At 33.5% G+C, this 24,167-nt stretch overlaps 2 protein-coding genes across 3 annotated transcripts; one reads left to right on the top strand and one right to left on the bottom strand.

Moving 5' to 3' along the window:
* Nucleotides 1–6,648: 6,648 nt before the first annotated feature.
* Nucleotides 6,649–8,876, top strand: LOC123203862 (extensin-2-like). Its single transcript, XM_044620324.1, has one exon. It carries the CDS (start codon nucleotides 6,667–6,669, stop codon nucleotides 8,656–8,658), a length of 1,992 nt encoding a protein of 663 aa, XP_044476259.1. The 5' UTR covers nucleotides 6,649–6,666; the 3' UTR covers nucleotides 8,659–8,876.
* Nucleotides 8,877–13,106: 4,230 nt separating this feature from the next.
* On the bottom strand, nucleotides 13,107–22,930 carry LOC123208797 (xanthine dehydrogenase 1-like). 2 transcript variants are annotated; one of them, XM_044626343.1, is made up of 14 exons: nucleotides 22,502–22,920; nucleotides 21,635–21,734; nucleotides 21,438–21,546; nucleotides 19,477–20,985; nucleotides 18,414–18,656; nucleotides 17,777–18,091; nucleotides 17,025–17,264; nucleotides 16,369–16,653; nucleotides 16,045–16,266; nucleotides 15,639–15,800; nucleotides 14,632–14,766; nucleotides 14,273–14,509; nucleotides 13,711–13,884; nucleotides 13,107–13,504 (listed from the first exon to the last, which is right to left on the bottom strand). In XM_044626343.1, the coding sequence occupies exons 1-14, from the start codon at nucleotides 22,638–22,640 to the stop codon at nucleotides 13,262–13,264; spliced, it is 4,113 nt and encodes a 1,370-aa protein (XP_044482278.1). In that variant the 5' UTR covers nucleotides 22,641–22,920; the 3' UTR covers nucleotides 13,107–13,261. The 2 variants fall into 2 exon arrangements, 1 of the variants encoding a protein (XP_044482278.1); XR_006500820.1 differs by lacking the exon at nucleotides 13,107–13,504 and having other exon boundaries at nucleotides 13,823–13,884; nucleotides 14,273–14,421; nucleotides 22,502–22,930.
* Between the last annotated feature and the right edge of the window lie 1,237 nt (nucleotides 22,931–24,167).

The following is a 24,167-nucleotide window of genomic DNA, read 5'->3' as shown; positions in this document are numbered from 1 at the left end:
ATTTTGTTTTTTTGGAGGGGGGGTAGGAATTGTTATTTTTCTAAACTTAGGACAGAAAAGTAATAATTTATTATTTTTAATACATTACTAATTAAATGATGATTTTACCTCGAAACTAACTGTTTTTATTAATTTTAACACCCTATGAGTGAAAGTTTAAATTTTTAATATTTAACAGATATCAATTTGGGTTTACAATAAACTTTGGGTGGGAATTGGCCTTACTATTATTACCATTTTAGTTAATTTAATTATTAATCACATGAAATGCATATGAATTCATTATGGCAATCATTTCATTTAGAATGCATTTCACCGTCCTTTAATATGCTAGAAGATGTTGACTTTGTGATCTATAAGATCACTTAAACAATAAAATGATGAAGATCAATTTTATTTTTCAACATAATAATATTTTTCCTTCAAGTATGTTTCAGTATTAAAAACATGATTATAGAAATAATGTATTGATAGAAATGTTAAAATATATTTCAAATAAATAGTATCCTACGTTAGAATATATTTTAAATATGTAATTTTTTAAGTTAGTAAATATTTTAAATATATATTTTTCCTTTTCACATTATTGTATGTTGATTATATTAATTTATATTTTTGTATATAAGATCTACGATCAATATAAATACAAGTTATTCATATTTTATTATGGTATCAGAGTCAAACGTTCATGCCAAAATTCATTACTTCGGGTACACTAAGACCTTTTCCTATATGGAAAGATGATGCAGGTGGAAAGATGAATTTTCAGTTTGACCCACTCACGTCTTTATCTATGTAAAAAGTGAAAAAATAAGTTTTTAGTTTGACACGCTCACATCATCACTTATGTGGAAAGATAAATTTATTTCTTCGGTATACTCACATCGTCATCTTGTCATTGACACCATCACCTTTTGACTTGCATTACAAACCAAATTCAACAAATTCTTTGTCTATTTGAGTTTGAGAGGAGTGTTAGAAGATATTAAAATATATTTTAAATATATGGTTTCTTATGTTAGAATATATCATAAATATATGATTATTTAAATTAACAAATATTTTAAATATATATTTTCTTTTTTATATTATTGTATATTGATTATATTGATTTATATTTTCTTATATGATAAATATAAATTTATGAATATACCAAAAATATAATTTATTTATATTTTATCGTGTCTAATATTCTAAATACACTAGAATAAATATATAAGAAGTTTGTTTTTCAGACAACCAATTATTGCATTTAACTTATAACGAATAACAAGTAACCCTCTACTACTAACCACCCACTGCCTACACTCTTTGAAAATTGAGACATTGGCTTTGTTTCATTTCGAAATCGAAAATGTATTAGAGATAACCTTACCTCAACGGTGATAGATGAATCTTGGTTTAAGGGTAAAGAAGAATGTTCTTATATCACATATTTTAGTGAAAGCTTCCATCATAGTTAATTTCTTGAGTTAATTTTATGGAATGAAAAAATTAATATATAGTTCTATGGTAAACACATTCACATGATTGAGGAGGAAGAGTACATATATATAGAGTTTGAGTTTGAGTTTGCGGAACCAATACATAAATGATTGGTTCGAGCTTGGATCAAAGAATTTTTTTAACTTATAAAATTTTTAAAATATTATTTAAACCCTATAACTTATATTTTTTTTATCAATAAATCCTTTTATTTAAAGCAATTTCTCTATGAATTAAATGAAAGGAGTTTGTAATTCTGGAAACAAAAATCTCTTTGTACTAGTCTAATCCAACGACAAAGATAATGTGTAATTTTGTGTTTCTTTTTGCAAAATCTAAATGGCTGTAATTGAAGTGGACAAGGATTTTCAACCTGTGCAACTTCAATGTGTATAAATAATTCTGTAATTTTATTTAAAAAGTTAATAAAAAAACAGCTCAAGGAATTCAAAAAAATTCTCTTTAATTTTTCAAATTTATTTTCTTTTATGGTATCAGAGCGCTTGATTCGCGTTGATGGCCAATCTCTTCAGTTTCTAGCACATCAAATAGGCCTGAGAAAATGTATTCAACTGATCCTGTTCTTCATCAGTCAGTTTCTCAGTTTCCAAATTTTTCGAATTCAAGCTTGCACCCAGTAAATCCTTGGCTTGACTAAGAAAATGATCACTATTGGAAGGCTGCGATCTTGTTTGCTGTAGAAGCTCATGAGCTTGAGGATCACCAACAAGTCTGATATCATGTCCTTCTCCTTTTGTTCTTGTTAAAACTGATAGTGGAACCAGTATGTTCAAGCAGCCAAATCCACAATTCTCTATTTGGAAACAAACTGACGAATTCTCAATAAGTTGTCTATTGGCATCCATTTCTGAAATGATGTTCAGTCACATTAGTAAGTGTCAAGCCATGCTGAAATATGGAATAATGCCTTGCAATTTTCCTTTATAACTGAATCAAAAGTTGGAGTAATGCTACTAAAAGTTACTCTTTAGAGTTTAAAGAAATTGCAGATGCCTTGAGAGCTCGTGGTTTACATAACTGCAAAATTAGACTTACCATCTGAAATCATTTTCTTATTAGTAGCAAAGTTTGTGCTTCAAAAATATGAATAGAGGCTTAGTAAAATTTCAGCCCATATGCATGGTTTTAGTGATGGGATTGTCAACATGGAAAGTAAAGTCAAAAGTTTTGGAATAATAATGAGGGATCTTATTTTAGTGGTTCAAAATAGAATACAAACTACAGCTTCAAGAGTATGTCTATTGAGAATACTTACATTGCTCATGGAAATGGAAAAAGGCAAAAGTTATACATATGTATGAAGCCTAAAGTAATATATCAAGTATGCTGGTAAAGGTGGACAGATCGCGTAACACTGCTACCACAGATTTGACATCAATTATACTAAAAATAATTCTCAGATGAACAATGATTACAAGGCATCAAAAAATATCTTTTCAGGATCCTCTAATTGTCACTTGGAGATCAAAATACATCAGCACAGTTTTCTTTCCTCAAAAACACAACATTTTATCTTCATTACTTCTCACCAAAACTTCTTCTCAGACCAACTTCTATAACACAACACAAATTTCTGACATAGGCAATATCTTAAATCAACCACCCTTAATTTGTTCAGTAAACATAACCACTGTTTCAGGATCTTTTCTTAGTGCACCAGCCACAAATTACATAGCAACTCCTACCATGGTTCATGATCCTAATGGGTATATTCACTTGAGTTCCATAGACTATGTAGCCAGCAACCTCCATCAACTTTCAGTCAAATTTGATACTTGAGAATGCTTGTATCAAGTGCGATATATGTCTTTTGGTATATTGACTCAAGTGCCACCCTAAGGGAAAAATAACAATTTTATCATCCAAAAATTTGCTTTGAAAAACAATTTATTTTGACCTCAAAACACTTTTTCACCCGCTAAATATATAAATCACACTTTCTTATCCAAAGCCTAATTCCATTAAAAAATAAATAAACACACACTATGCAAAATATTGATTTTATTATCCCTTTTTTTTTTTGAAAAAACTAAAAAGATTGGCACTTTTCATTATCCAAAAACAAGCAGTAACGATGTGTCACAAATGCCACAGATATGTTTTGGTAAACATAGTGTTTTTGGTTGGTGGAGAATGCTTGTCTCTCCCGCACCGGTACAACATCTTTACCTTCATGTTTACAAATTAGAAATATACTTTGTGTTACCGCAAATAAAGAAAAAAATCTTCCTAATATTTCAAAATTTACACAAGATAACAATGTTATGGTTTAGTTGTTGAATAGTGTTTTGTTAAGGATAAGGATTCCAATATGTAATACCCATATATACATAGCAAGGTTGTTCTGGTCTTTTTATTGAATTATGAATTGTTTTGATATGTAAGTTTTGAGGAAAATGGTTAAGAATGCGAAATTGGAAGAAAACTTTATTAAACGGACATGCATGAAAAGTGCATGTCCGTTTAAGTCATGTCAGATGAACAAGTCGGATAACATGTTACATCAAATAATTTTTAGATTAATAATTGTTTATTGAGGATGAACAACCATTCAAACAATTATTTGATTTGAATTCTATTTAAGGAGTCGTGATCTGCACGACACCCATATTTCCCATAATGCACATAATTCTCAAAAACCAGCATCTCAAGTTTTCCGATGAACAGAGGTTGTTTTTTGGGTGAGAAGAAGAAGATTTCTAGCATCAAAGTCTTCTAGCGATATCCAAGTAAGTGAAGGTTATTTTAAGTGAAGGTTATTTTAAGTTAAGGTATTGATGAATTTTAATTATTTGATGATCTGGAAAGGTTTTGTTATAGTGTATTATGGTAGAAAATTGTTTGCATTTGGATATGGGTGACTGTATGTGGTTATTAGTCCAATTATGTAGTGAAACACAACCATGTTTAAATTTAGTAGTGGATAAATTGAATTTCAGGTATGATGAATTAGTCTGAGGTGTCATATTGATAATTTGGTGTTTATTTCATGTTTGAGTATATTGTTATTAATCCTAGAAATGATTTGGAGGTATAAAATAGAGAAATCTGATCAAACTAGTCAGAATTCAATATTTCAAACGTATATGAATAATTGTTCTTAGAAATGAACTTCCAAAGATCATTCCCTAATAACTAGGGATATGATACTATTGACAAAGGAAATAACTTTCTGTGAAGATGTTTAAGGATACGAGACATATCTAGAATTAAATGTTATATGAAATGTGACATCATAATCAATTAACCATATACTATTAGAAATAGGTGCAGGCATATTGAAAATTTACCACCATTCTTTTTGGTTGCCACTAATGTTGAGGTTGTTTTTGCAATGTGATCATCAATCTTTGTTTTGGTAACAGTTGTGGTAGAGGTCTTCTTGGAATCCTTCTTCCTCCACAATTGTGGTTCCACCATTCGAAATATCTCACAAGTTTACAGCAATGAATTTAGGTATGACTCGTCTTATTGCAATGTCAACATTTATAGCTAGATTTGTCAATCCCACTAGTTGTCTTAGGATGGTTACATGGTTGATGTGTCGGAAATTTTATGATCTCTAGACAGACTAGACTCATTGACATCAATAATCTTCTCTTAACTCTTTAATTTTAAGCATACCAACTTTTGTATAGTCTTCCTCCTATGTAGGTTGTCTTATCTTGCCTTGAATATAGGATGTTGAATATAAAATAGTTTTTATTCCTCTGGAATATGCATCAACTGTGACGAAATGTCTCGTAACAGTTGTGTTCGGAACGACAAAATGAGTGAGTTGATTGAGTTGTCTAAATTATTCTCGGTTTTTCAGATTGAATCAGAGAATATCCATGATCCAGACCGAACGTTAGATTTGACGAAGAGAAACAACTCCAACGATCAAAGATGGCAGATGATGACCACAACGGCCTACCGTGTTTTCGGTGCGATAACGACGAGACAATTGGAAGTGCACAACGCTGTAGATGATGATGATGATGACGACGACCTGTTGTGTCCCGTGCAACAAAGATGATTGGGAGTGCACAACATTTGGCTTTGGTAAATGGTGATAGGAACAACTGTGACATTCAACGGTGATGGATTCAACGAGTTTGATGATGATGGGATTGAGCTTCGAATGACAATTGTCAGTGGGTGCTCTTCGACAGCTGCATTCTAAGTATTACACGATGCCAACTCAAATTTTAGTGGAGAAATAATTTTTATTCTCTTACTTTGGAAGAAATCTCGAAGGAATATTTACAAAATCGATCAAATCCGGACATATATAACTAATCTTATCCTGAAAAACTTTCTTCTTGACTTGGTAGTTAACATCCTCCGCTGCTGCTCATATGAAAATATGAATAAAAGTTTCGATGAACAAAGCTCTCAAAAATAACTTGATTGCTCCCAATACGACTCCTTAAGATAAAGAACGTCAATTTTAATATTTTGTCCTTATTACTGAAAGAAATAATCAAATAACGTGTTGAATATTTCATGATTTATGATGTTTCAAACCACGTACAGAAAAAAACAAAGCCTGCAACTATATATTAATTATAATCAAGAACCAGTATGCAGTTCCATGAAGCAATATTTTTTATTTTAAAATTCATTTCGAATTGATTATATTATGTTGTGTGAAAACTTATGTGGAACTTAGACTAAGATACAACAAAAACAAACAAGAAATTTGTAAAAATTGAACACTATCAAGACTCTGTCTTCCATATAAAATCATACCCCCATTTGCAGAATATTTGCATGAAATTCCCGGTTTGTTTTTATTAATTTCAATATATAATATAATGGGACAACCTGTAATTTTAATTTGACTAATTCACACCTAAACCACTCGGTTTTTCATTTTATTTTGTGTCATAATCATTGTTTGCTAATTTATGTCACAGATTCTTGAAGTATAAGATTTGACTGCGTCATTTGGGCAATATTAATGGAGACTATATGTAAAGGAATGTGAGATCCCATCCCTCTATTTATTTCTCTATGAGTAGGCTTTGATTGGATCATTATAATAATTTTGTCAAAGAAGGGAAAGTTCTTCCACGCTTAAAAATTATTTTGAAGCTTGAAGAGATCACTATAAAAACCTCTTAATTCATTCTTTCTTGCTTATCATTCAAAGCAAGTTCTTCAGTCTTAAGCATCATGGCCAACATTTGCCCTCATCTGGTCCATGCATTGGCATTTTGCTTGCTGGCCACTAATTTAGTAGCTGCTGATTTCTGGCCTTATGCTTCACCACCTCAGTCACATTATGTTCACAAGTCGTCGCCACATTGGTGGTCATCGCCACCTTATTACTATAATTCACCAAACCCGGACTGGTATAAGTCCTCACCGCCACCTTCTTCATCACCTCTTTACTACTATAAGTCACCACCACCTCCATATAAGTTGCCACCGCCTCCTTATTATTACAAATCACCTCTACGTCCAAAAGCAACCCCTCCACCCCTATATTACTATAAGTCGCCACCTCCACCATCTCCATCACCTCCTCCTTATATCTATAAGTCTCCACCACCGCCTTCACCATCACCCCCTCCATACATTTACAAGTCTCCACCACCTCCTCCTTATATCTATAAATCTCCACCACCACCATCTCCATCGCCACCTCCTCCACCGTCACCTTCACCACCTCCTCCATATATCTATAAATCACCACCTCCTCCATATGTCTACAAATCGCCACCTCCACCATCACCTTCACCACCTCCACCATATAGCTATAAATCACCTCCACCTCCATCTCCTTCACCACCTCCTCCATATGTCTACAAATCACCACCTCCACCACCTCCTCCATATACCTATAAATCACCTCCACCTCCATCTCCTTCACCACCTCCTCCATATGTCTACAAATCACCACCTCCTCCATATACCTATAAATCACCACCACCTCCTCCATATGTCTACAAATCACCCCCTCCACCGTCACCTTCACCACCTCCTCCATATACCTATAAATCACCTCCACCTCCATCTCCTTCACCACCTCCTCCATATGTCTACAAATCACCCCCTCCACCATCACCTTCACCACCTCCTCCATATACCTATATATCACCTCCACCTCCATCTCCTTCACCACCTCCACCATCTCCTTCACCACCTCCTCCATATACCTATATATCACCTCCACCTCCATCTCCTTCACCACCTCCACCATCTCCTTCACCACCTCCACCATCACCTTCACCACCTCCTCCATATACCTATAAATCACCACCACCTCTATCTCCTTCACCACCTCCTCCATATGTCTACAAATCACCACCTCCTCCATATATCTATAAATCACCACCACCTCCATCTCCTTCACCACCTCCTCCATATGTCTACAAATCACCCCCTCCACCATCACCTTCACCACCTCCTCCATATGTATACATGTCACCACCTCCACCTTCTCCATCACCTCCTCCTCCTTACTTGCATAAATCTCCACCACCTCCTTCACTTTCACCGCCTCCTCCATATGTATATAAATCTCCACCACCTCCATCATCATCGCCTCCACCTCCTTATGTTTACAAGTCCCCACCACCACCATCTCCATCACCACCTCCTCCATATGTCTACAAATCACCACCACCTCCATTGCCATCTCCTCCTCCTCCATATGTTTACAAATCCCCACCTCCTCCCTCTCCTTCTCCACCTCCTCCATATGTTTACAAATCCCCACCTCCTCCCTCTCCCTCTCCACCTCCTCCATACATTTACAGGTCACCCCCACCCCCATCTCCATCACCACCACCTCCATATATCTACAAATCCCCACCTCCACCATCTCCTTCACCACCTCCTCCATATGTTTATAAATCACCTCCACCTCCGTCACCATCACCACCTGCTCCATACATTTACAAGTCTCCACCACCAAGTTCTCCATCACCTCCACCTCCATACATTTACAAGTCGCCTCCTCCTGTATCACCATTGCCTCCTCCTCCATCTTCATCACCTCCACCTTCTGCACCTCCGCCTCCATACAACTGTAATTATCCTCCTCCACCATCTCCCTCACCTCCTCCACTCTACTATTACAAATCACCACCACCACCTTCTCCATTACCACCGCCACAATATTATTACAACTCTCCTCCACCTCCCTATGGTTACTACTAAACATATCACACTTTGCTCTTGGACCATGTCTGCTTCATCAATGCACAATGCTAGCAAACAAATCTTTGTTGAATTACTACATATTCTCTCAATAAAGGTTTGTTTATATTTAAGGAAATGCTCGATTGACAGTACTCAAAATATCTTGAAGAAGGCAACACTGTAACCGCTTTGAAGCATTTTACTTTCATTCACTTGTACTTTTGAGACAGTTTATTTCGGTGTTTATTCAATAAATTTCTAATTATTCAACACATAGTCCTGAAAAATGCAATCTCAAATGCTCTCTTAGATTTCTGTGATCCCTTGTCACGGCATTGTGACAATTCTTAGGCTTCAACCATTCACATTCACATGATTAGGTCTGTGATTCGCTTCCATAAGATTTGGGCTTTATGTTCCCTCATGGATAGCTTTATGGTTAAAAGCATTATTTTAAAAGCACCTCAATGATTCTAAGGTGTAGTGGGATTCCAGTTTTAAACTGAGGCTTACAAATACTATATGACACAGTTCTCAATTAAAAAAAAAATCTCAAGCTTCAAGCATCCGCATTTTCTTCCAATTCTGACAAACTGTAATTAATTAATTAATTAATTAATTGTTGTAAAAGGTAGTCTGAAAAAAATTTTCAAACATATGTACATTATTAAAGAATTAATGAGTGACGAATTGAAGATATAGTTTAGTTCATATATAAATTAAATATACGTCCATTTATGCATTACAATATTTAAAAACTAAGCTACTCATTTCTAAATATAATATTAAGTGGTCAATTTATCTTCTTTCATATACATATTACATCATCTTCCTTTAATTCTTCGGTTAATGTCTTGTTTCTATAACAAGAACAAAACCAAAGAAAATAAGAATAAGTCAAAGGAACCCTTGTAAAGCAATTATAAGAGTAATATTATGTATACTAATAATAACGTATTATCGTATTATTGTATAGTTAAAAATTAAAGATAGAACAATAACAAATCATATAATGATATATCGTAATTTATGCATAAAATTGTACACATGGTTTTATTGCAATTATAATTTCTTTTTTTTTAAATGAAAACATAAAATTCACCTTGAAAAATAAAATAAACACAAACTTGACAGAAGATTACAGCTTTTGCAAACAAATATACAAAAAAAAAAATATTAACTGAACCTTTTTTTTTCTTGCATTAGAACAGCTAATGTATGTTATTATTTACTATTATAATTGATTTGTTTTAATATTTCATGTACAATAAATAGACTGGTTCAAGTTATTTTGTGGAATAATAAGACATCTAAAGGCAGATGGGATCGCACTATCTATTTGTAGCATATTAAGTTGGGATAAGAGCTTAAAAAAAAATTAATTTTGTGAGAGATAGGAAAATTCTTACATCATTAAACAATTGATTTCAAGCTTGACAAGATAATTATACAAACCCTCTTATTCTTTATTGACAGACATGGTAAAAGGGTGGGCAAGGCCGAGTATTTTTCTTGTCCTCTCTGCCCTTCTCTTTCCCATCGATTACCACCCTCTCTTCTCATCTCTACTCAATTCTTAATAGGGTTACTATCATATACTGGCCATCAACTTAATTTAACTCAAATTTAAAATATTTCCCAAGTTAAAACAAAACCATCATTTTCCTGCTATCAAAAACCTGATCCCTTATTGAAAAGTGAAGGAAATAGTAAAAAAAGAAGAAAATGGTGAAGAAGGAAGAGTGAAGGATTTTTCTAGATTTTCCTTTCACTGAAGAGAGTGCGAGATATAGGGAGTGAGAGTTGGCCTGAGAGTTTACCAGGAAAGTAAAGAAGAAATAACTAGTACTAACTGGTTAAATGAAAAAAAAAATTGTAATATTTTATACTATTTTAAAAGCAACAAGTTTTACGCTTTCATATGTCTATGCAACTTACACTAAATGGGTGTTTGGTTTGAGTTTTTGAAGATTACTTTGATAATCTATCTATCTTATTTGGTTTGTCAGTAATAAAAGATTACAGTAATCTTCTATTATCAATGCTGACATGACAGGTAATATAGGTGGTAATTTGATTACCACCTTCACCTTAGGTATTTAAATATTATCAAGGTAATCTTGATTTTATTATAATTATATTATAATTTATTAATTTTTTAAGACAAAAATAAATTTATTTTTAATTAATATGACAAATAATATAAAAAATATTTAAAAATAATTATATTCAAGAGCATTTAAGTAAAATAATTTACTAGTAATCTTTTATTACATTTAACTAAACACAATAATTATTTATACCTATCACATTTTATCAAACATAGTAATCATTTATATCCAGTAATCTTCTAAGTAATATATCTTCAAGATAATCTTTCTATTTTGATAATAAAACATTATTAAAATCAAATGCCCCTAAAAGTATATATGCGACTCACACAATCTAAACACGTATAGTTACACAACACATATGGACAAAATTCTACTTAATGTAGTGGGAAAGACATATTTTCAGGTAAAAAAAACATAGGTTGGTTGATTATAATCACGAATTCATCATTAAATAAGAAATTCAAATTATTAAAATAAATAAACAGGTGTGATCATCACTTTATCAACCAAACAAATTGTATTGCGTTTAATGCAAAACGGTTATATTGTTCTTGTGGCACATTAAATGGAAAGTAACAAGTTGATTGGACAACATGCATTGAATTAAATGTAAAGTAGTGATGCTATATTCAACTATCTCCACCGTGTATTAATTTTGATTGTATATTTATCTCCTTAAATAGACAAACATGCAAACCAAAGAAAAGTTTCAAACACCACCGGCCCCTGGATAATGACAATACCCTTGCCATTTTGGTATATAAACCTCCACTCCACTTGGGTATAAAATCCAAGAGAGAGGCAAGGGCACTCTTTGAATCTTTTTAATAATTCTCCAAACAAGAAAAATGTCTCGTGATTTCTTTTTAGAATTCTTGTGAATGTATCTCAAACTCATTTCACATAAATACTCCTTGCAATTGTTCTCACTTAAAACATTGTATAAAAGAGTAAGAGTAATGTTATATACATTTAAAATGAGTATCATATGATTGAGTATTACTTTATCTTTAATTCAAAATTACTCAATCATATAGTAACACGTCATCGTTAGTACCCAATTTTAGGAGTATGCACAATCCAATTTGGTACGGTTTGAGAATTTTTTTTAAACTAAACTGAAAAAATGTTTAAAAACATTTTAAACTAAATCAAATCATTTTAGATTTCAAACTAAACTAAACCAAACTGAAAAAATATAATTTGGTCTGATTTAGATTACGGTTTAAACCTATTAAAATCATTTATTTCTAAATATATATAATTTAATAAAATTAATTGAATTATAACTTTTTAGAACATAATATAAATATGTAAAATAAATATGAAATATATATCCAATATACATGTAAGAAAAAGGACAAAATAAATATGAAAAAAATAAGTAATACATTTAATTGTTTATTAAAAAATTATGTCAAATATAATTATATATGCATTTTAAAAAAATACGATTTGATTCAATTTGAAAATTATTCAAACCGCAATCCATATTAAAAATTATTTTTCAAAAAATTATCAATCCAAATCAAACCATAACTTTTAAGCAGTTCGGTTCAATTTTATGGTTTAAACCAAATTATGCACATCCCTATCCAATTTAATACTCATTTTAAGTAGCATAATAACATATATAAGTTTTGCTTAGACAAACTATCCATTTAAAAGCTCTCTTGCATTATTATTCTTTTAATTTGTGTTTTTTTTCCATACACTTTCTGTCACTGTTTCATTATAGTTCTCTCGTAATATCTCCGGATAGTTACATTACTGCTGAAACTATCCAATTAAACCAAAGTAATATATCATATTGAGTAGAATAAATTTAGATCTAATAACTGATTTCTCAACCATTAAACCAAGTAAATCAAAAGTTTTCTCTTAATATGTCATCAGAAGAGATTTGAAATCATGTTTACTTGTACATAGAGTCTTATCTTTTACCACTGAAACTACCCTTGGGGATTCTACAGATGGAAACTTCTAATCACCATAAACTCCCAGTGGAGATTTGTTATGTTTCAATCCTCTGGGGACGCCACTGTATTTTACCGTTTTTCTATACAAAACATAAAGAACATTGCGCTTCCGCTTTCAGCTTTGGAGCAATGCTAAGCGATTCTGTCTTAACATTAATCCAATATAAATCAGAATTTGTGATGCTTTTCTTGCATGTTCGTGATAATAAAATGTTTAGATACAGATGTAGAAAAACCTCTTTAGGATTTAATCTTCATCGACAAAAAATTTTTCAATATGTTTCAAAGCTGCTAGGAAGTTGAAAGTTGGACGGTAAAAAATTTATTAACAAAAAATGTTCATTTCATACATTTATTTTTGTTCAGTAGATCGTTCATGGAAATCATTTCATATTATGCTTATTCAAGAAATGTTCATTTCATACATTGTTGTCGCTGGAAACCTGACTATAATCACAGAACAAGGTGTATAACGAGGCATTCTCCTAAAATATGCACACTATGATACTAATCATAGCAACCAGCAAATCAAACACTTAGCTTGGGACGATAATCATTGCTTATAAATGGTGTGGTAAATTCATCCAAGCAAGCCATCCTAATCCTTTCAGGTGTTGCAGGACTATCAAGGGGAAACCATTCTTTATGCCCTGTTTCAGCTCTTGCAGCCATGATAGCATCTTTGATGGCAAAGAAGACAGATGAAGCCAGAAAAAATGGAGGCTCGCCAACAGCTTTGGAGGAATGGATGGCCTTTACATTTGGATGACCCTGTGAATCAATCAAAGATTAAAGTAAGAATGTAGCATTGTTTGCAGTCGAACGAAACTGCAGTTTATGGGATACCGAGTTTGACACTATTAAGTTACCAACATGAAAAGATTTAAATTTAGCGCCCAAAAAGTGTTAATAATCCTTTTTAAACGTCGGAATAGCGAGAAACCGACTATTTAAGGCATAATTTGTTGAAAGTATACCTTCAAAAGAGAGACATTGAATTTGAAGGGGACATCATTTAAAGAAGGAATTTTGTAGCTTCCAGGTCCGCAGGTGTACAAATGGCCGGATGGAATCCACTTATGAGCGGCATCTCCCCACTTCATTTCCTCTAAGGCTACCCATCCCAAACCTTGGATAAATGCTCCTTCAATCTGAATAAAAAATTCAAGTACAACGCAAAAGATCAGTTCATAAACTTTTGCATAATTTCAAATGAAACCAAAAAGAGAAAAAAAACAATAATGTTCACTAAGGAGGTTTTTGACATCCAACAGAATGACTGCAACATCAATGTGAACAAGAATGATCACCCGCACTATGGTTCAACTAAATCTTCTCCAAGCTTACCAAACAAGAGTACAAGGCAACTTTAAGACATTAAAACTAATTGCTCAGATCCATGTTACAAATGTGGGAGCCAGTTAAAGGAATTAAAGTAATAAGAATACACCTTGTAAAATTTTATTATTAAGCCAAAATATTAGATAAAACAGAAACGAAAAGACAATGGACATATCCAAAGAAGGGGAAAAACAGAACCTGTCCAACATCAATGGCTGGATTCAGTGAATATCCAAGATCCAAGATGACATTTGCAGCCCTTGTGTGGAAATCTCCAGTCAATGTATCGATTTCAACCTCAGCAAATGCAGCCCCGTAGGTGAAATACCTGAAGGGTGTTCCTTTGCCTACGTTCCAATCAAAGCCAATCTCAGGTGTAATGTAAAATCCATGAGCAGAAAGATCTATTCTTTCTGCATAACATGCACTAGCCAGCTGAGAATAGTGTAAATCTCAATAAGTTTCTTGGCATTAGATAGCTGGAAATAATTAAATGAGTTTCAGCTAATAAAGGGAGAAGCTCAAAGTCACATGCACATACTGTTAAGCACGATTACCTCAGCAAAAGAATTGAAATTATTTTTAGAAGCAATAGGCTCCATGCGCGCTTTAATCTGCTCACATGCATCCAAAACTGCAGCTCCATACATGTCCGAACTTGCAGAGGCTGCTGTTGGCGATGCATTAGGAATCTAATTTAAGGGCAAATACAAACATAACCCCATATGAGAAACAGCACCACAATCAGAGCATCGATATAGCTAGCAAAAATTACTTGAGGGGTTAAGATGATCGGGATCAGTTCATATGAAAGAGAAAATTATATAACAGTTATTAAAATAAATCCATTTTAATCCTCCTTACATTTTTTGATGCAAGCATTAAGAATTCATTGGGAAGAGTTTATTAATTAGACAAAAAAGATTTATTAATTAGATTAAAAGAGTTGAATGAAGTCTCATTTTTATGACTCTGTAGTTAACATAATCAAGGAATTTAAGGGTGTTAAATAATACTGGAAATAATAAATAGGATTTGTCTGGGGTCTAGGCTACAGCAGTACTCAGAATAAACTCAGTCCTGTCTACTGCAGATGGTAGACTAACATTTGTTCACAATTCACATCAAACTTTCAATATCAACACAAATGTTAACTCTAGATTGAACAAGTAGCTCAATTTCTCTTAACAATACTCATTTTATGGTTCTACTACTACTTTGAAAAGGCCAAAAAACTGTATGCAGTTCCACTGGTATTGTCACAAGCATATAAACTACAGTACACAGGACCAACAGAAATTATGCCAAAGCTCAACTATTTCAAGAACATTGAAGTTGAAAAAATGCCTTGCTACTTTATGCTCGGTAAGAAATGCAATCATATATCTGTGTTGAAGCTGCTGATTAATTCTTTTAGATAAAATCTACAGGAATTTGGACTTCAGTACTTGTAAATGCAGGTATGGAATTACTTGTAAATTGTCAGCATTCTGTTATGCTATTCTATCTATAGCACTCTAGTACACTAGTGACTAGGCAATATCTTTCAGTCTTGCTTTGGTACCTTGTCAGTGCTTGTCTCCGATATGAAGACAGAACTGAGAGGAATATTGAAAGCAGATGCAGCAACTTGAGCAACTTTTGTATGCAAACCTTGTCCCATCTCAACACCTCCATGTGTAACCAAAACAGTACCATCTGTGTAGACATGAACAAGAGCACCTGCCTATAGTTGTTACAAAGATTGAAAATAATCAGAATACTTATTGACAAAAATAAAAATTAAAAACTAAATATAACAGTCAAAATGAAACCTAAATCATAACATAGGTGACCAAAGTTGCATACACTATGATTATTTAGAATATTGGTTATATAGGTATAACCCTTTTCTATTTGATCATAGAAACAATGAAAAAACAAAAAACCAGAGCAGAACAAACTATACTAACATAGAGTTCTAGTTTTACCTGGTTCATGAGCTTAAGTGTAAAGGATATGCCAAATTTTGTTGGTACCATAGCAACACCACGTTTCTTCCACCGATTGTTACGATTGAATATCTCGGTTTCTTTGCGAGCATTTACAAAATCACAGGATACTTTCAGTTCATTCCAGAGCGGGGCCAGTGTACAGTATTCAAGTTTTTGACCATAATGTGTTATTGATCCTTCACCTTGAAAATTAATTTCCTGGAAATAGTCTCAAGTTTTAAAAATTAGCAGATGAATAATTCAATGGTAATGGATAGCATTGTCATATGGATATAAGATTAACAAGACGCTATAGCATACCCTGATCTCCTCTGGGCTTTTCCCAAGTTCTACAGCAATTCTTTGAATCCAATTTTCAGCAATTAGCATACCTTGAGGACCCCCAAATCCACGGAATGCAGTGTGGCTAGGAAAATTAGTGAAACAAACCCTTCCCAAAATTCGAACGTTTGGTATCTCATAGACATTGTGTGAGTGAAACATAGCCCGTTCAAGGATTGCGAGAGACAAGTCAAGTGAATTTCCCGCGTTATTGTAAATTTCAAGATCCAATGCCGTCACTTTGCCCTCATTCGTAAATCCAACCTAGATAAATTTGATTTTATATCATCATTCTGTTTCACCATATTTAACTCCAATAACACAAACAGAGACAAGACAAAAACAAAAATATTAAAATTAACAATAGCATACAAAAAACTCAAGGTACACCATTTCCTCTTGAACTCATTTTGCTTCACCAAAAGGACACTCTACATCTCTGTCCCCAACTCCCATTGTGTTTTTTAGTTATTTCAGTTTCATACAGAATTAACTATAAATAAACATCTTGAGCACATCATATACATATACATGCATAAATCATATATATATATAAATACAAACAACCACTTCACTGACTTTTGAATTAGTCTCCACAACATGATATACTATCAGTTGGAGCGATAAAATATTACCTTGTACTTTCCAAGAAAGCTATGCCGTTGCCCAGATGTCATCATGTCAGTATCTCTGTCTAAGGTGATTTTCACTGGTCGATTCAATAAATATGAAGGGACAGATGCTGCAGCAGCATATAAAGCCGATCTTGTCTCCTTCCCACCAAATCCACCACCAATTCTTTTCGTTTTACATACCACTTTTGACATTGGAAGACCTAAAACATGCGCTACATACTTCTGATGTTTCTGAGGGGCCTGCAGTCAAAGAATTACTGTTATGATTCCATAACCAGCTCAAACTAACAAAGTTCATGCCTGAGTTGAAGATCAACAATTAATCAAGCTTTACCACTCATACCATACGCTCAGCTCAATAATCTTACTAATCAAGTATAGATATGAAATTTTATTTTCATTATTCAGTAACCATTAATCACTTAAGTTGATCGAACAAGGATCACCAACATTATTTAAACTTTTAACTCTAAGACATCTCTTCACTTGCATGGCAAAATTTAATTGACAGACTTATCATGTGGATCCAAATAGATACAAACACAAACAAGACTCTGAAAAAAAAGCCAAACTTGCTCTGCTACAATTAATATTAACTGGTGGCCGCCAATACATAATTTCTTGATCAACTTGTCCCAATCCAAAATATAAATCTCAATTTGTGTCCAGCTCAAAATGGTTGTTCAAAGCTAAGCTCTTAAAGGCCCAGTTTGAGAAAATTTACTACACTATTCAAAAAGGATATAACTTACTTGAGTTGATGAGATCATGTGCACTTCATTTCCACCATCTGTTGTCCAAACAAAACTGCTATGAGGCTCCAAGTAAAAGTGTTCTTGGCCACCCACTTGAACTTCTCCTTCAATAATTTTGTCACATTGACCTGACGCAAAACACATATCTACATCCCCTTTGTTCAAACGTTTCTCTGTGTTAGGATGGAAACTTTTAGCATTGATGGCATCTTGTATAGATAATATTGCTGGAAGCTCTTCATACTCAACATGAACTCTTCTTGCTGCTAGTTTTGCATTCTCATGCGTATCAGCAACAGCCACTCCTATAACCTGCAGAAAATATATATTTACTGAAAACATCTCACAAAAGAAATCAACTCAAGATTAACAAACAGCATCAAAGAGAAATTCTTTTTGTTTGTCATTGCATTTGGAATAGTAACATTATGCTGTAAGCATTGGATCATGTTGACGATTCTATAGAGTTACATTCCTTTGGATCATCACTAAAAAACCAATGAAGGAGACATCCATAGTCAGAGTCAATGTTTGCCTTAAATTACTTAGTCGAAGATCCCATCTGGAAGTTTTCAGAGCACATTACTAAATTTATTAAAATAATATAGTGAAAAAAAAAGGAGTAAATTCACACCTGACCCACACAAGTGACAACTTCTGAAGCAAATAGCTCCTCGTCGTAAACAACAGGTCCAATAGTATTATCACCTGGCACATCTTCAGAAAAATATATGCCCACAAACCCAGGTGAAGACCTGGCTCCTGAATCATCAATTGAAAGTATTCGGGCATGAGGTTTTCTGCTCATCACCAATGCAGCATGCAGACCATGAGGAGGCATCGGTGTGTCATCAGTATATTCTGCCTCCCCGGTAACCTGCAGGAAGTTACTATATCAACACGATATCTAAAGACACAAAACAAAAAGATACAAATTGAATGGAAAATATTAAACTCAGTGTCTACTTACACTTTCACATCAAATCAAAATAATAGTGAAATACGATTTCAGCATGACACCAAACGCAAAATTTTAAATAAATAAAAGATAAACAAAGGGAATAGTTGAGATGAGTTAATATGGGCAACTTCAACTAGTTCAAATTGAGGAATAGTTCAGTTGAGTAACCGAAGCCATGTGCTCAAGACATCAATGGAAAAGACTTTCAAATTTCATATGCAGCATCAGGACATTGAAAAGAGATAGTACCAGAGAAGCTCATACTAGGAAACAAGCACATTGATAAATGGACACTGTTTTAGCAGAACCCTTAATATATGGCATTTCAGTAAAAATTGTTAAATCATGGAAATTAAGAAAAAAAAATTGCAAGCTGGAAACTGGGGTACTACAAACATCAGAAGCTGATGACAAACTATTACTTTATGTTCTCTGTAATTAATTCTTCACCAAAAAAAAGATATATATATATATACACTATAAATCATGAAATCATGTGATACTTTGACATTAACTTACTAACAAATTACTCAGGAAGAAAAATAGTCTCAACCAAAATGCAAATTAGAGGAAGTTAACCCTACATAATATATTATTTGAAAAAAAAAAACTAGCATGCGCTTATAAAAAAACAAAACTCCAGTATAACATCCAGAAAAGAATGCACATGAACTTCTACCAATATCAGCAAACATAAAATTATTCTGCAAGATAGAAGTTGTCCAACTCTACAAACCTGAAGTTTCGCTGAGAGATGAACCTCAGGAGAACCCACAGATGTCCCATGTTTTATAATTTCATAGTCCTGACTTCCTATAACAGATGGTCGGTGAAATGGTTGTACCGCTGACAAATGAGTTGACAGAAAGCTTTCACTCGCAGATTTATTCCCATCCATTTGATGAGAAACCCATAGGAAAAATTTAAAGAAGAAACTAAGAGTTAAAGATCTCCGAAACTCCACCATCCCACCAGGAGCATCTTCTTTGAGTATAATATCTGTCTGTAAGATTTTCAAAGCACTTTTCAACAGCTCCTGTGTCCAGCTCTTGCCTATCATAAATTCTTTTGTTTTTGATGCAGAAACAGATAGAGGAGCAACCCCACCGTAAGCAATGGAAGCATCCAAAATAATCAATTGTTCTCCTTTTTCCTCAAGAGAGACACGCATTCCAGCATTTACAATTGCAATATCATCCTCCCTTCGATGAGCCTGCTTAAATTCTTTTACAAACTCGTAACGCCTAGTCCAAGGTAAGAATATTGATAATAATATTTCATCACTTGCCATATTCACTTTTCGATAACCCAGGAAAAAATCTTCAGCTAGGACCGTTCTAATGTTTCCATTGCTGTCAATGATTTGAAATTTCGCTCTTGAAGCCATCCAGAGAGGGTTCAAGTCTGAAATTGGACTGGCTGTACAAATATTCCCTCCAACAGATGCAACATTTTTAATCTGAGTGCCAGCAAACCATTTTAATTGCCCAATAAAGGCTTTGCATGATGATGTTCCATCTGATGGATGCTCATTTACAAGCCTTCTAAAAGTTTTCAAGAGTTCAGTCAGTCTTACAGCAGCACCTATCTCTAACCCATCATCCTTAACACTTAGTACATTTAGTTCTGGTACATGTGTAACAGAGATCAAAACCGGATACTGCATTCTCTTCAACCTCACCTCTATCCCAACCTCAGTATTACCAACTAATAACTTTGCATCTGGGTATTTTGCCTTTAAGTCAAGCAAATGTTGAAGTTTTAAGGGTCGATACCACTTGATCCCTCCAAATCCACTCAATTTTAAAGGATCTAATTTTCTCAATAGCAGCTCCGGAGGGAAAATAAGCTCTTTTTCAGTATATGTGCTCCCATCTATCTCACTGTATGAGACAGGTTCATAACTCCTGCCACAAGCCACACCTTCTTTACAGGTGTGCACATTGCTTCCAGTTTTTGGTCGACATGAACAGGGCTTACCAGTCGAAGGACAAACAAACTCTCCCTCTTTAAGACTAAGTGAAGACATATCTGTGTACACTGCATCATTAGTTTTAGAAAAAACCTGAAATGCATCAACAATTGGTCTGTAACCCGTGCAGCGACACAAATTTCCTGCAAGGCATTCTTCAATTTGCTCTTCAGTAAGTGTCATTTGACTTGACCGCAATAATGCATACATTGACATGATAAAACCAGGAGTGCAAAATCCACATTGGGACCCATGAGCACGGGCCAAGGACTCCTGCAGAACTTAATGGAAAAGCATAATCTCATGAACATTTTTTCCATTTGTAAGAAACTTCATTAATAGTATGGGAAATTTAAGAAAGAATGAACAATTTTTCCATAAAATCCGGCACCAGCCTTGGAGAAAGAATGTACATAATGTACATTGGCCAGCACCACAACTAGAATCTACCAAAAACAGGAATGCCTATACCAAATCAATTCTCAATAAAACAGAATATTAATCAAAATTTTACAGCATTAACCCAAAATCTCCTCTCATCACCTTTGATGCTACTAAAAAATATCATTATCTGTAATACCAGGAAGAATTTATAGTACGAAAAGAACTCTGACAGAAAGTACTATTAGTAAATCCAAACCAATAGAAATTAAAAAACACTTTTAACCCAAAAAAAAAAAATTGACGATATAAAATGAGAAAGTGTGAAAAGCATCATATATTACTTGAATCGGGTGCAACCCATGTTTGCGGTTTCCAACTCCTTCCACCGTAATTACATGCATCCCTTCCACAGAATACAGAGGTGTCAAGCATGCATTGACAGCATAATGCCTGAAAGAAGTTTTCCACAAAAATATTCTCATTTGATTCTAAGGAGTGATAGAATGTAAGTGAGAGGGAGGGCCAAACAGAAACTCACATGCATTTCTTTGATTTTTTATCGTAATGAGAAACCATGACAGTGCAAGCCCCACAACCACCTTCACCACAGCCAAGTTTTGTCCCCGTCAAACCGATATCTTTATCACCAGAAACAGACTAGAATGAGATTCTGCTATATCAAGAACTACTTGCAAAAGAAAAATGACTACATCACCTGAGGAATAAGCCACTATGAGACAAAAAGAAGGTTTGCAAAACTTTTGAGAGAAAATGCACTATAGAAGCAAGTATAGTATTCTGCTATATACTCGCTTCTATAATACATTTTAAAAGCTCATTTTCCCTTCATTTTTCTACTAAGTTAGACACTCTCCATATTCTAAATTAAGATTACACCAGTAACAGTAGAATCGACTCATCAAGCCTAACCCACTTAGAGATATCTTAGTAGAAGCCACAATACTTGATTTACCAGCTTAACCTTTCTATTCTCGAAAACCAAACACAGGTCTACATACAAGAATGAGAGAAACTGACTAATTGATTAAGTCTCTTCCTATAGCTTTTCGCTTAGTTGAAGTGACTTGCTTTTCTTCTTCCTATCTAACATTCCATGCCTTCATTAAACCCCTTCATGAATTTGATCTAAATCACAAAATATCACAAACATAAAAATCTAAATACCTGTAAAAATAAAAAGAAAAGAAAGCCTCGCCCACATATTTTCAAACTTAGATAAGTTGATTTTACATTGAAACTCACTCATCTTTTCTGTTTCCCGCCCCCTCTTTTTTTAACCAAACAAAATTCAATTGACTCAACCCAACCAAAAAGCATCAAACTAAACTGAACCAAACTCAACATGCAAAAGACCCTTTAATAAGAAAAACTATATAAAAATTACCTCTGAGATATTCAATAAGAGTCAAGTGAGCCAAGCCATCAGGCAACACTTTCCGGACGCCGTTAACGTACAAGATCGCTTCTTTGTTCCACTCCTCCCCCATGAACTCAATCTCCTCTTCGTTCTTCAATGACCCCATACGAATTCTTAAATTTCAAGCTACTCACCTTCTTGAAAGATGAAAATTTGATCTGATTTACGAGGGTTTTGTTTATTATCCACGTTTGCTCGGTTTTGTTTATGGAAAGTTGCTTATAACAATCAAAATGATTAAATATTAGAAACACCGAGTATATTGAGAAAATGTGATAAGGTTGCATTTGGAATTTTGTCAAAGATGATGACATCATACGGGCTACTTTTCGAACAGTAGTCAGAGTACTGAGCAGGATTGAACTGAAGTCTGAAGACAAGAAAGTTATCCTTCGATTTGATTTCTGCAGCCTACAGTGAATGTTTCCAAGATCTCTTGCGTGTCTAGACTTTCTATCCGTGGAAAAAAACAGAAGATAAAATAATATTTACTTTATCAAATTCAACAATATGTCGTGGAAAAATAATATGTAAAAATATAGGCCAAAAGACAATTTCCCAATCAAATTTTAATGTAAAGACAAGGCCAAATGACTTATTTGCTTATTTGTAACACCCTCAAACTTTGAAAATCTTATTTATTCACTCATAAATGATTCATTATTTTATATTTAATATTAAAAATAAATTTAAATTTAATTTGCTAGAATGAAGACTTGCCAGAGAAAAAGAGAAGTTACTTAGAAATTATCAAAAAAGTTTCTTCATCGTCAAAAAAATTAAATATGAAAAATTGAAAATCTTATAGGGAAAATACTATTTTTGAAAAGTTAAATTGAGGGAAATTGTTAGTTTAGAATTTAAGTGGGAAAATGATATAACTAATAGATTCAGTTAATTTTAACTATCTATGGGAAGGTCAATAGGATTTTCAAAGTTAAATGGGAAAACTTGATAAAACAGTATATTTTGAGGGGGAATAAGTCCTTTGGCCTAAAGATAAACACATATTTTAAGGGTTTTAAAAAGGGAAGAGGACTATTTCTCACCCAAATTTTAGCTTAATCTCAAAATCATATCTATGACAAATGAAAAACTCAAATAGTCACTCATAAATAATTGTCGTCTAAATTTTCAATTAAGGATAAGGGTAAAATCGTTATTTTATCTTTAAACCTTAAAACTTTGAAATTTGTATCATTTTTCCCCCAAAGTTTTAAAAAATAACACTTCAACTCATTTTCAAAGTTTAAATTTCACCCCTAGAGTTTGTTTTCGTCTCCAGCCACCATCATATCGATTGACAATCGATGTTTTGTACCTATCTTTCAAATCTGACTACCTAGGACAACAAAGGATAGTTGTCCAGATGTGACGACGGAGAGTCGTCCTTCGTCATCTGAAAGACTTGATGAAGGACGATGCTTCATCCTGTCATCAAGAAGTGTACACAAATGTATACACACTTATATGTGTCATCATATGATTGGTTATTATTTTATTTTTAATTCAAAATCATCCAATCACATGATGACACATATAAATATATACACATTTGTGTACCTAAAGTGGGTATACATAGTTTTATTGATTGAAATTTTAAGTTTTCAAAAATATTCTTAAATTTTTGTTG

The sequence above is a fragment of the Mangifera indica genome, chromosome 2, assembly GCF_011075055.1.
Source record: "Mangifera indica cultivar Alphonso chromosome 2, CATAS_Mindica_2.1, whole genome shotgun sequence".
NCBI lineage: Eukaryota > Viridiplantae > Streptophyta > Magnoliopsida > Sapindales > Anacardiaceae > Mangifera > Mangifera indica.
The sequence above is the reverse complement of the archived record's forward strand: the minus strand, read 5'-3'. Positions and strand labels throughout refer to the sequence as shown.